Source organism: Populus trichocarpa, chromosome 5 (genome assembly GCF_000002775.5).
Source record: "Populus trichocarpa isolate Nisqually-1 chromosome 5, P.trichocarpa_v4.1, whole genome shotgun sequence".
Taxonomy (NCBI): Eukaryota; Viridiplantae; Streptophyta; class Magnoliopsida; order Malpighiales; family Salicaceae; genus Populus; species Populus trichocarpa.
In genome coordinates, this window is record NC_037289.2 from 3,327,623 (window position 1) to 3,341,241 (window position 13,619).

The following is a 13,619-nucleotide window of genomic DNA, read 5'->3' on the forward strand; positions in this document are numbered from 1 at the left end:
TGGATCGCTTTGATGCGCTGAACTTAAAAATGATTTTTAAAAAATAAAAAAAACATCATTTTGATGCATTTCGGAATGAAAAACACTTTGAAAATTAATCGCAACCATACTCCCAAACAGTCCTGCACGCGCTCAAATGTCATGTCAGCTACTTTGTATTCTTATTTTTGTTCATTTACCTTTTGTGTGAGTAACTTGTGCTTCAGTACAATTAAGCTACATCTCAGTATGATTTGTAAAGAAACGGGGCATATATTATCATGCATGGTGCTCTAGTCGTCCTCTCTTGTACCAGCAATGACTTCTAAGTTATTAAACCTTTGAAATGAGAATGGTTTCTTCTTAGATAGAATTTTCACAATCCATCTATGAGAATGTAGTGGTCTCTGCCAATAAATCCATGAGTTCCCAATTTGGAAAGAGCCTGAGTTAAATGACTTGATAGTTATTTCTCTCAATCAAATCCTAGGCTGAAAGGTCTCTTTTTGACCTAGCATTGCAGCCTCAGTGATGGAGGTTCCTTTAAAGTCTTTTTATCTGATTTTCTATTGGTGTGCCTGTGACAACACATAGAAGCAACAAAAGATGAGAGTTAAATTAGAACAAGAACTTTCTCATGAATCGGGAATTCCATGCAGAATATAAAGATATAAATGCAATGGCTAGATTCAGCATTTCCAGAAATTTGATTCTACATATTCTATAAAAGAAACTGCTAACAATAATCTTTGAAATCTAAATTTAAATAAAACTTTCTTGTCAAATCTTTCAGCGGGGGTGTGTAAGAGAGAAGGACAAATGATTGGTAGCTATATGTTTTTAGGATCCATAAGCTGCTTGGAAGAAACTGGAATGCACTTCACAAGACAACCAATTGGCCAAGACAGAACTGCAATGCCAATGCAGGCACCCCACTGTTCCCAATTCAACCTCTCAGTGCTGGCAAACTTCTTCAGAAGCTCCACCATGATCACTTGAAGAATTATTGTAACTCCAATGATTGCCAAAAATAACTTGTTCTTATGTATCCCCTTGAATATGTTCTTCTTCTCCAGCTTCCTTGCATTGAACTCATTAAACACTTGGCAGAGGACAAAAGTGTTGAAGACGAGGGTGTTCTTAATTTTTTCATCCACACCAAATATGGCCTTTCCCTTGAATTGCAGAGTCAGTAAAATGGAAACCTGATACAGAGCCTGAGCAAGGAGGTTCCTCCACATGATTTTGGTAATAAGTGGCTCTGATCGACCCACAGGTGTCCTTGCCATGAGATCAATGGTGGGTTGCTCGGTAGCTAGGGCTAGTGCTCCCAAGGTGTCCATTATGAGATTAACCCACAGCAGCTGGACTGCAGTTAGAGGGACTTTACCAGAAGAAATAGCTGCAACGAAGTTGATGGCTAGGGCAGCGACATTAACAGTGAGCTGAAATTGAATGAACTTCTGAATGTTGTTGTAGACACATCTCCCCCACCTCAACACAGTTACCACTGAGCTGAAGTTATCGTCCAATATGACAATGTCTGAGCTCTCCTTTGCCACCTCAGTCCCTTGAATTCCCATGGAGAGCCCAATATCTGCTTCCTTTAGAGCGGGGGCATCATTTGTGCCATCACCAGTGACTGCTACCACATGGCCTTTCTCCTTTAAACACTGTACCATCAGAAGCTTGTCAAACGGGGATGATCTTGCCATCACCTGGATATTGTCAATCATGGCCATTCTCTCTTCAGGTGAGTAGTTTCTGAATTGCACACCTTCTACTACAGCACCATTCTCCATGTCTTGTTCAGGACTGAGAATCCCACATTCAATAGCTATAGCTCTCGCTGTATGCACATTGTCGCCGGTTATCATTTTAACATTCACTCCTGCATTCTTACATGATTCTACCGCTGTTCTAACTCCTGGTCGGCATGGGTCTTTCAATCCAACAAAGCCCAACAAGCTCAGCCCACTTTCTTGAAGCTTCTCGGAGGCCTGCCCATTGTCTTCTGCAACTTTTTTGTGGGCAAAAGCAATGCATCGTAGGCTTTTGGATGCCATACTCTGAATTATGGCCCCAAGCTCCACTTTCTCTTCCTCATTCAAGCTTTTTAGTTCTCCATTTCTGACATAATAATTTGAACACATGGCTAGTATCATCTCAGCAGCTCCCTTCCAGTGCGTGTGAATTGTCTTCTCATTGTTTTTCCTCATCAATACTCCGCTTCTCTTTTTCTCAGAATTAAAGGTTTCTACGTGTATTATCTCACATTCTTCCTTTGTTTCATTGATATTCATTCCCAAATCCAACAGAGCCCAAGAAAGTATTGCCTTTTCAGTTGGACTACCAGTAATTTCAGGAACTAAAGTAGCATGTGATTTGTTAACAGTACCTGTTGTGTTTAAAGCAACTCCTTCTTGTAGTAACTGATAGACCTCTGATTCTATTTCAGTTAAATAATCATCATCAATTGTCTCGTTCCCAGGCCAAAATTCTGTAACCTTCATCTGGTTCAAAGTAAGAGTGCCTGTTTTGTCTGTGCAGATTATTGTGGCTGAACCCATTGTTTCACAAGCAGAGAGTTTACGTACCATGGCATTATCTTTCATCATTCTCTTCATAGAGTAAGCCAGAGTTAGAGTTACAGCTAGTGGCAGACCTTCCGGAATTGCCACCACGACAATAGTCACGGCTACAGCAATAATGCCCACAACTGAATCCAGCACATCACTGAACTTTGTCTGGCTCCCAATGTATTCTTTGCGACCATTGTCATCTCTAGTGTTTCCTGTAAAGTACCTTATCATCAGAACCGCAAGAACAAGGACGGCAACTGTCAATCCAACCTTCCCTATAGAAGAAGTGAGCTTGTTGAGGCGGGCTTGCAATGGAGTTTGCTCATCCAAATCATGACATATTAAACTCATCATCTCACCCCATGCTGTATTCATGCCAACAGATGTAACAACCATGAAACCAAAGCCATCAGTCACCTTTGTACCAGAGAGCAAGAAAGGGTTGTTCTTGCCATTCACCTCAACATGGTCGCTTTCACCAGTCATGCTAGATTCGTCCACCTTCAAAGAATAACCATTCAAGAACATCCCGTCAGCAGGTATCTGGTCCCCTATCTTCAAAGACACCACATCCCCCACCACCACGTCAAAAATTGATAAATGATGGTGCCTTCCATCTCTCACTACTTGCACGTTTATATTGTTGCTCTCGTCGGATAACTTCTCAAATTGCTTGGATTGCTTGAAATTGCTGACAGAGGAGACAGCAATAACAAGAATTATAGCAACAATAATGCTTCCTCCATCATACCATCCTTCTTTCAGGCCATGCTGTTTGATACCAAATCCCAGAGACATGATAGCACAGACCAAAAGAATAATTATGGTCATGTCCTTGAATGCTTCAACAACGAAGCTTAGAAAGCTTTTCGCAGGAGGCTTCTTAAACCTATTTGCACCAAAAACATCCCTTCTATGCGCAACACCAGCCTCCTTTGCACCATTCTTGACATCAGTTTCTAGAATTGTGGTGGCAACTTGTGTGACTCCTCCCAGTTGTTTCAAAGATTCAAGGTTCTTTCCTTTCACCATATCTGCGAGTGTTCTCTGATCAACATTAATCAGAGAAACAAGGTTCTCACGCGGGGTATCATCACGAACGTCAAGAGCAACGTAGGAGAGGGAACGCAAGATCTTGGTCTGACTCTCAAGAGCCGTCTTGGACAAAGAACCAAGAAGCCTCGTGAAGTATATGGCCGTGTAAGCCATCCTCCATCTTCTCTGATTGCGTTTTGACTCTGGTAAGAGATTTTCTCCATCAAGGACGATTTTGTCTCCAGTTTTTCGAGATCTCATAGTCATGACTACGTAGGAAAACAAGCTCAAGACTCGGGGTATTTAAAACAAGCTAGAGACACAGGTTTTTTTCCTTCTTGGAGAATAACGAAAACGACAGGTTGAAAAGGACTCAAAAGAGTTTGTAAACAGCCTCTAGGGTTTTTGCTTTTGTTTTTGTTTTTGAAGGAACAGCCGCAAAGATTTGAAGGATGATAGAGACTGGATGGTGTTCTGCTTTATAGTAGAGGAGAAGCATAAATGTGCGATTCGCAGGAAGCTGCACTGTAATTTCCATGAATCTACCGTGTTGGTTCCAAACACGTTTTATGAAAATTCAATTTTTAAAAAAATTAATTTTTTTTATATATTTTTAGATTGTTAATGTTATAAATACATTTTAAAAAATAAAAAATATATATTATTATAATATATTTTAAAATAAAAAATACAAGTAGAACATCTATTCGCATGAGGTTTGTTGACTGATTTCTTCCTATTAAGGACTTCCTTGAGAGGAAATTAAAGACTATCCTTTTATTTTCCTTTTGTATTTATTGCATTATGGCCATATTAATCGTACTTAAAAACCATCAATTTCCTGGAAGTTGCGTTTTTATGAGAAGATACATAAAGTATGAAACGTCTGCAGTAGAAGTTAGTGCTTTTATGGTGTTATAATGGTTGTTTTTTAAAGCATTTTTTATTTAAAAATATATAAAAATAATATTTTTTTATTTTTTATATTAACATATTAAAATAATCTAAAATTATTAAAAAAATTAATTTAAAACAAAAAAAATCAAAATATTTCAAAAGTGCTTTCTGAACTAGTAAAAGACACAACCTAAGTGGCATTTACTTATTGGCTTGTTATTAAATGAGACATTTTGTGAAAAATAATAATTAATAATATAAAAATACATGATTTTCTTTAAATAGAACAGTAAATGAATATCCAAAAAAAAAATCAAAGAAAAGAATCATAAATAACTTTAAGCAAAATTGTAAAGAGAAGGGGGGAATTATAACATTGAATCGCTCAACCAAAAAGGCGAAAAATAGCACGAAATTGTTTCTTGGTCCAATAATTACCATTTTTTCACAGAATAATATCATTTTCATGCGATTTTCCAAGCAACTTCCAATCACAAAATTGAAGAAAGATTTTGTACGTGGTTGTTACTTCTTTTCTAATTATAGAACGATTTTATACTCGTTTTAGTTTTACAACTCATCATTTCCAATCAATTAATTGATAAAAACAATTATAATAGCTAGCTTTTTTTGCAAATAAATTCATTTTTTTTCTACAAATACAATTTTTTTTTATAAGTTGTCAAAGAACTATTTAAATCTAAAAAGTTAAGATGTAGAATAAGGTTTCAAAATAATTACCTTGTATTTAATTTAATTAAATAGAATGAAGGTGATGAGATTTAAGGGGTGTTTGGCATTGCGTTTCAATCTGTTTTTCGTTAAAATATAAATTTTTTTTTTGTTTCAAATTAATTCAGAAGTCTCGATAGTTTCATTACTAAAATGTGATATTACATTAAAAAATTATTTTAATTTAAAAGTTTAAAAATTTAAATGAAATATCAAGAATAATTTTATATTATTTCTAACAAGACTCCATTACAACCGAGTTAATATGCTAATTTAATTGGTAAAATTAGATGATGATGGAAAGGGAAAGGGCAAGCAAAAGAAATTTGTTAAAATCTGATATCGAAGTTCCTAAATGTTTATTTTATTTTCATACTTAATTACATCATTTATAGCCTTTTATTGTTCTATTTTTATTTTTTTTCCCTGAGAAATTTCGTACTTTTCCTCTCGATCTTCCTTTCAGAATCTTAAGCTAGAGGAAAAAGTGAAAGGGCCCTTCCATGTAGGAATCGGATTCCCTTCCCTTTTCAATCCTTCTCGCATCAACACACAACGATCTCTCCAAAATATATTCCCATGCCCAGAACAATATTAGGTCTTGTATGGTATCGACTGTGGAAAATATGTAAGAGCATATATAACCTAGTTGGTAGCATCCCATTAAGAAAGATTCGTCCATCACCTTCTATATACTCAGTGATGGTTATTGGATTATTAGATTAATTCTTGGATTATTGATGATTTAACTAGGATTAGTTAGTTTTTATTCAATTAATATTAGTTTTTTTAAAATAATTAATTAATATTAATTAATCAAGTTTAATTGAGTCAATAATGTTTTTGTCAAATAAAGATAGGCTTAGTGACCATGGCAGTCCACGAAGATGGAAATTCAGTAAGAAAGGAATAATATTGAAGTCACCAAACGTGTACGTGTTTAACACCACGACCATTACACGGTACTAGATATATGACCCGCGCGATGCCGCGGGTTATTTTTTTGTATAAAAAATATTAAAAAAAACAAAAATTTAAAAATTTTGGTTTTTCTGCAAAGTTATACCCAAGAATCTTGGGTGTAGCTGCAACGCCTGATCTAATAGTAATATTTATAATATTAATAATAAAATTAAACTTGCATGACCCAAGTTTAAGTGAGTCTGGCTACAACATCGGACCAAAGAATATTGGATGTGGGTCTGGCTATAAGGTAGTGTCATAAAAGTATGATAATTAAATAGATTAATTAAAAACAATCAACAGGAAGGAAAAAACTTAATGAAAAAAAGAAAAAAAATTGAATTAATTGGGTTAACCCTTTAAACCAGGTTATCCCGTAAAACCTGGGATTCGCGTCATGAAAGTTTGATAACTAAATAGAAAAAAAATGACGGGTTTACCCAGAATTAACTAGGTTAACCCATCAAATCAAGTTAACATGTCAAGCCCAGGATACATGTCATGAAAGTATGAAAGTCTGATAATTAAATAGAAAGAAAATTAACTTTAACAAACAAAACTAAATGAAAAAAATAAAAAAAAATAATTCTAAAAAGCTACAGTGTTTTAAAGAAAAAACAAAAAAACTAAAATTTCAACCAGCTTAATAGTAAAAAAAAATCAACAAAAATAATTCTGAAAAAATATATATATTTAAAAAATGACAATTTTGGAAAAAAAGAAAAACAAATAAAAAAAACATGGGGAAAGCTAAAGCTAAATTATCAGCTAGCTCAATATTGAAAAAATAAATTCGATAAAGATAATTTTTTAAAAAAATATGTGGTGAAACACTGCAGCAAAATAAAAACTATATAGGGGAAACACTGTAGCAATCCATATTGTTTTTTTTTAAAAAAAATTACAAAGCTAAATTCTCAACCAACTTAATATAAAAATAAAATCTACAAAAACCATTTTGAAAAAAAAAGAATAAATAAATCATAAAAAGAAAAAAAAAACAATGTATGAGAATATTATAGCAATCCACAATGTTTTAAAGAAAAAAAACTACATAGTTAAATTTTCAACCAGCTCAATATTTAAAAAAATTAGCAAAGATAATTTTGAAAAAATAATAAAAAAAAAAGAAAAAAAAAGAAGAAGAAGTCAATTTTGGGTAAAAAAAAAGGAAAAAAAAACATGTAAAATAAAAAAAGGAAGAAACAAAAGCAAAAAAAAAAAAACTGCTACAGAAAAAAAAAAAGAAAAAAAAAACGCTACAGTGAAAAACCTACGCGTTTTAGAGTATTCTACTAGTTAGATGACCCGCGCGATGCCACGGGTCAATTTTTTTTTGCATAAAAAATATATAAAAAAGCTAAGATTTAAAAGTGTTAGGTCTTTCTGCAAAACTATACCTAAGAGTCTTGGGTTTGGCTGCAACGTCTGACCCAAGAGTAATATTTATAATATTAATAATAATATTAAACTTGCATGACCCAAGTTTAAGTGGGTTTGGCTGCAATACCAGACCCAATAACCTTGGATGTGGGTCTGGCTGCAAGGTCGTATCATAAAAGTGTGATAATTAAATAGATTAAGTAAAAAGAAAAAAACATAGAAAAAAAAACCAACATGAAGAAAATAACTAATGAAGAAAAAGAAAAAAAATCTGAATTAATTGGGTTAACTCTTCAAACCAGGTTAACCCGTCAAACATTGGATTTGTGTCGTGAAAGTTTGATAACTAAATAGAAAAAAAAATTGACGGGTTACCCCAGAATTAACTGGGCTAACCCGTCAAACCCGGGATCCGTGTCATAAAAGTCTGATAATTAAATAGAAAAAATTTAATATTAAGAAAGTAAATTAAAAAAAATAATTAAAAAATAAAAAAAAATAAAAAAGCCAGAAAAAAACTAAAGGCATCAGCTTTTTTACTGTGGACTGCACTGTGCAGTCCACAATAAAATGCTTAAAAAGGAAAAGAAAAGGGAAAAAAACAAAGGCATACCCACGGGTTAATTTTTTTTCTTGCGTAAAAAATATAAAAAAGGCTAAAATCTAAAAGTGTTAGGTCTTTCTGCAAAGATATACCAAAAAGCCTTGGGTCTACCTGCAACGCTTGACCCAAGAGTAATATTTATAATAATAATAATAATATTAAACTTACATGACTCAAGTTTAAGTGAGTTTGACTGCAACACCAGATCCAAGAGCCTTGGATGTGGGTCTGGCTGCAAGATCATGTCATAAAAGTATGATAATTAAATAGATTAATTAAAAAGACAAAAATTAATGAAGAAAAAGAAAAAGAAATCTGAATTAACTGGGTTAACCTTGCAAATCAGGTTAACCCATCAAACTTGGGATTCATGTCATGAAAGTTTGATAACTAAATAAAAAAAAAAAGTTGATGGGTTAACCAAGAATTAACTCAGTTAACTCGTGAAACCAGGTTAACCAGTCAAACCCGGGATATGTGTCATGAAAGTCTGATAATTAAATAGAAAGAAATTTAACATTAACAAACTAAATTAAACAAAAAAAATTAATTAAAAAAAAAAAAACTTCGGGTTACCTTGTCGAACCAGGTTAACCCGTTAAACCCGGGATCCATGTCATAAAAGTCTGATAACTAAATAAAAAAAATTAACATTAAAAAAAGAAAAAAACAAATAAAAATAGACGGGTTAACCCGTAAAACCAGGTTAACCCGTCAGACCTTGGATATATGTCATGAAAGTCTGATAACTAAATAGAAAGAAATTTAACATTAACAAACTAAAGTAAATGAAAAAAATTAATTAAAAACAAAAAAAAAACTCCGGGTTAACTCGTCAAACCAGATTAACTTGTTAAACCTGGGATCCTTGTCATGAAAGTCTGATAACTAAATAAAAAAAATTTAACATTAACAAAATAAAAAAACAAAAAAAATGGACGGGTTAATCCAGAATTAACTGGGTTAACCCGTGAAACCAAGTTAACCCGTGAAACCTGAGATATGTCTCATGAAAGTCTGATAACTAAATAGAAAGAAATTTAACATTAACAAACTAAAGTAAACAAAAAAAATTAATTAAAAAAAAATCCGGGTTAACTCGTGAAACCAAGTTAACCTGTTAAACCTGTGATTAATGTCATAAAAATCTGATAACTAAATTAAAAAAATATTAACATTAACAAACTAAATTAAACAAAACAAAATTTATTAAAAGAAAAAAAAACAAAGAAAGAAAAAAAAAAGCTAAAGGCATCAAAAATGAAAAAATTAAAAAAAATGAAAAAAAATAGCTTAAACTAAATTAAACAAAACAAAATTTATTAAAAGAAAAAAAAACAAAGAAAGAAAAAAAAAAGCTAAAGGCAACAAAAAATAAAAAATGAAGAAAAATGAAGAAAAATAGCTTAAAAAAAAGCTTAAAAAACAAAAAAAAACAAAAAAACAGCTCAGCCTTTCACTGTGAATTGCTACAATGAAAGGTTGAGCAGTTTTAGTATATTTCTAATAATAATAAACTACCGATTCTGCTCGACTTAATCACCATTTGGATGGCATAGGATATACTTGGATGATTTACCGTGCTATGTTGTGTATTAAATTAAAAAAAATTAATATGAAAAAAATATATTTAAATATTGCTAATATATTTTTTTTGTAACAGAAAAAAAATTAAATCATGTAAGCGTTTTGACTCGATATAACCCGGTTGACTTTACTAATCCAAAAACAACCCATACAACGTATAAAAATAAATTTTGACTAAACAAAATTTTAAGATGATATCTTTTTTTTTAATATTAAAATAACAAAATATTAGATTGATCTTGGACAACTCGGATTAAAGTGTTAAATTCATGATCCGGATTAAAAGATTACGATAACTTTATAAAAAGTAAATCAAAATAAATTATTAAGTTTAGTTTTTAATTAATCTAATATCGAATTGAATGAAAGAAATAAAAAAAATATATTAATTAAAAAAATACAAAATATTCTGACCAATCGCTCCAAAATCACCTTTGAACAACCGTATCACAAAACTACACCAGAGAAATTGAACCAAAAATCACGCAAGTTATACCAAATGATGGCATGAGAAACCAATAAAGGAGAGCTTGCAACCAGAAAAAAGCATATAAAAACATGGCAGGGAAGTGCACGGAGAGCAGACCTCAAAGGCATGACCATGTTAAAAACAAGAATTGAAAAGCAGCATAATACAACCCATGCACGGACACAAAGTCATTATATTTATTGGTTGTTTGCGACCGATGTTTCAGTCAATTAATTCCCTGCCCATGACTTGGATCGACTAATTTGTCCGAGTGTTGTCCACGCCATGGACCTTTCCATCTTTTCCAACTATACTTCTGGAGTTATAATCGTATTTTTAAATATAATATATTACTTTTTTTAAAAAAAATTAAAAAAATATAGGGCCAGGTATGTAATTGAGTGGATAAAACTTTTCAAGATCCCAAGTTTATAAATTAATTTATAATAGTAAAGAAAGCCTTATTTAAAAAGTAATTAATCCCATCTTAGGATGTACATCACCATCCATAATAGTAGATATTGAGTATATATATAGCTTCTCAAGATCCCAAGTCTTGCATAAATAGTAATTGAGTTATGCAGATCATGCTGCAATATCCGTCTAATCCATTTGAGAACTGTGTTTATATATCATCTTGTACATAGAAATCATATCATAAATATATATTTGCTCAAGCAGCCAGCATTATTCTCACAAATTCCTCGTAGTTAACCTGACCATCTCCATCCAAGTCAGCCTCTCGGATCATCTGCTCTAACTCTTCATCTGTCAATTGCTCTCCTAGATTGATCATTACATGCCTCAACTGCATGAAAAATGTACAAACATTGAAATCTTAATTAGATAACGTAGCGAGACATAGTTGGAGGGAGTTGTAGAAATAATCAAACGGGGCTTTTCGAATCGTACTCGCATCAGTCAGGGATTTTAAATTGAATATAATACCCATCATTATACGTCACTCATGGTGACTAGGCCTACGAAATAAACTCATATAGGCCTACATCATATATATATATATATATATATATATATATAACAGTGAAGTCAGAGATAGAAAATCAAACCTCATTAGGTGAAATGTAGCCATCTTGATCCTTGTCAAAAACCTTGAAAGCCTCTTTCAGTTCCTCAGCTGCATCGTTTTCCTACAAACGTATAATTCAGGCCGACAGTTTTTAATTATAGGAGGGAAAATAAATGTGCTTGTCGTTGACTTTGGCAAGGTTTGACAAATTGAACAGGGATATATATACATGTTAAATGCATTACCCTCATTTTTCTTGCCATTAGGTTCAAGAACTCCCCAAATTCTATGGTTCCATTGCCATCAACATCAACTTCACTTATCATAATATGCAACTCTTCGTCTGTGGCACTGTCGTCCAGAGATTTGATTACAGTGGCTAGTTCCTCGAAGGTAATGCACCCTGACAATAATAAATCAGAAGTCAGCAGAGTAGATGATCTCTAGGCTGTTTATTTAGTTGATCCAGCCGAGTTTGACCAGATTAAATGAATCACTAAAAACCTGATCGGGTTAATTGAGATTCACAAGGTTAATATTTATTTTTTTGTTCAACTGGAAATCTTTCCTGCATCAGACGTAAACCCACTAGGCTGAACCATTTTTATTAACTATATATGGTTTTATATAAACCAGGCATTTGCTATTTAAATTAGCTAGGGGTATATTTTTCCTTTTCTTTTCAATTTTATATCAAGTATTAATAGCAAATCAACTAATTAAGCAAGAATATAGCTCACAAAATAGACTTCAATAATCACGTATAATCACCATTAAGCTTGCCTTGATCATACAGTGATAACTAACTTGGAGAAACTGTAAACAAAGGAGGATAAGGGAGAAAACTTTATTTGCAGAGTAGGATTAATCTGACTATAACAGATGAAGCTACAAGCAACAAACGCATGAAAAGAAAAATCAAGAAGAAGAAGAAGAGGGCATAGCAGAATAGCACAGACAAACGAGTAGCTGTACGTATACGTACCATCTCCATCCTTGTCAAATAGACAGAAGGCTTCCTGGAACTCAGCAGTTTGCTCTTCCGTCAACACATCTACCATGGCTGGTTTTTCCTATGAGATTAAACGACTCTCTTGATTTCTTAGATACACACACACGCAGAGGATTTATAAGAATGGATGCTTAGACTACAATGTTTTCTCAGAGCTACGTGCTTTACCCGTATATATGCAAAACTCTGAAAGCTATTTGGTATGAACAGCTTGCCCATATATATGTCATATAAAGAAAAATTATAGTCAAACATGATTAATGAAAGTGCGAAAAAAAAACCCTATTTTCATAATGTTCACGAGTATTCTGCAACTTGGTTTTCAAAGATTTGATCAATCTACGATGCAGAATCAATCTTGAGTAATGGTGACGGTGAAGATTTATATAATTTTGGTCTGGTCTTGCCATTTTGCTGACCTTGACCGTTGATTATTTCGATTGATTTCTTGAACTGCTATCTTCAGTGCGTGTGGGGAGGGAGGGAATTTTATACGTGACAGAAATTTCGAATAAAAAATTCCTGTATTTTCACGTTATTATTTGTGTCCACGTAAGTGGATACATGTGGGATTATAATAAGTGGTTCTATACCTCAGGTGTCGTACTTTGGAGTACTTGTGTACTTGGATGTTAGAAAGAATATTACTTATTTGAAAAATAAAACATAGAGCCAGCTGTCCGTAAAAGTCTTGACTTTCTAATTTTTTTTATTATTTTAATTTATTATATAAAAAATAAATATAAAAATATTATTTTAATATATTTTAAATAAAATTAAGTAGTAAATTGAAGGGCAGGATCCAATTATGTATCTCGGGGGAAAATTGAACAGCTTTTTAAAGGTCTTTACGCGTTGTATCATGAGGTGTCCCCGCTAAACACAACCGCTGGCCCTATTTGCCCATTCATCTCTAACTTAATTACCATCATCACCCGGACTCGATTTGCCCCCCATCATCATCCATCAAGAAATATTCTCAGGAAACCAAATTGATGAATTTAATATAATTGTAGGATAAAATATAGTTTTTTTATTTTTATCTTTTTCACAATTAAAATCAAAGTTTATAATAATTTTATACATTAATCGTGCATAAATGTATTATGTCATTGCAATATATACCAGAACAATAATCGAAATGTGATGTAGCGCGGGTTACTGATCTTGTAAAATATAAAGTTGAATGTATTTTTTTTTTCATAGTTTTAATCTATTCTTTAAAATAGAAAAACAATAATGAATTCTAAAAAATTATAGTTTAGTATTATTGTTCCGTAAACAAGGAAATTGAAGTTTCATATTGAAGTCTTATATTTGTCGAAACTCTAATAGAATTAGAACGT

At 32.6% G+C, this 13,619-nt stretch overlaps 2 protein-coding genes across 2 annotated transcripts; both read right to left on the reverse strand.

The window, feature by feature from the left end:
- Positions 1-572: 572 nt before the first annotated feature.
- On the reverse strand, positions 573-4,040 carry LOC18098961 (putative calcium-transporting ATPase 13, plasma membrane-type). The gene has a single exon (XM_024601040.2). It carries the CDS (start codon positions 3,861-3,863, stop codon positions 810-812), a length of 3,054 nt encoding a protein of 1,017 aa, XP_024456808.2. The 5' UTR covers positions 3,864-4,040; the 3' UTR covers positions 573-809.
- Positions 4,041-10,787: 6,747 nt separating this feature from the next.
- LOC18098962 (calmodulin-like protein 8) lies at positions 10,788-12,482 on the reverse strand. The gene is made up of 4 exons (XM_006382725.3): positions 12,247-12,482; positions 11,507-11,664; positions 11,302-11,382; positions 10,788-11,039 (listed from the first exon to the last, which is right to left on the reverse strand). Exons 1-4 carry the CDS (start codon positions 12,320-12,322, stop codon positions 10,905-10,907), a joined length of 450 nt encoding a protein of 149 aa, XP_006382787.1. The 5' UTR covers positions 12,323-12,482; the 3' UTR covers positions 10,788-10,904.
- Between the last annotated feature and the right edge of the window lie 1,137 nt (positions 12,483-13,619).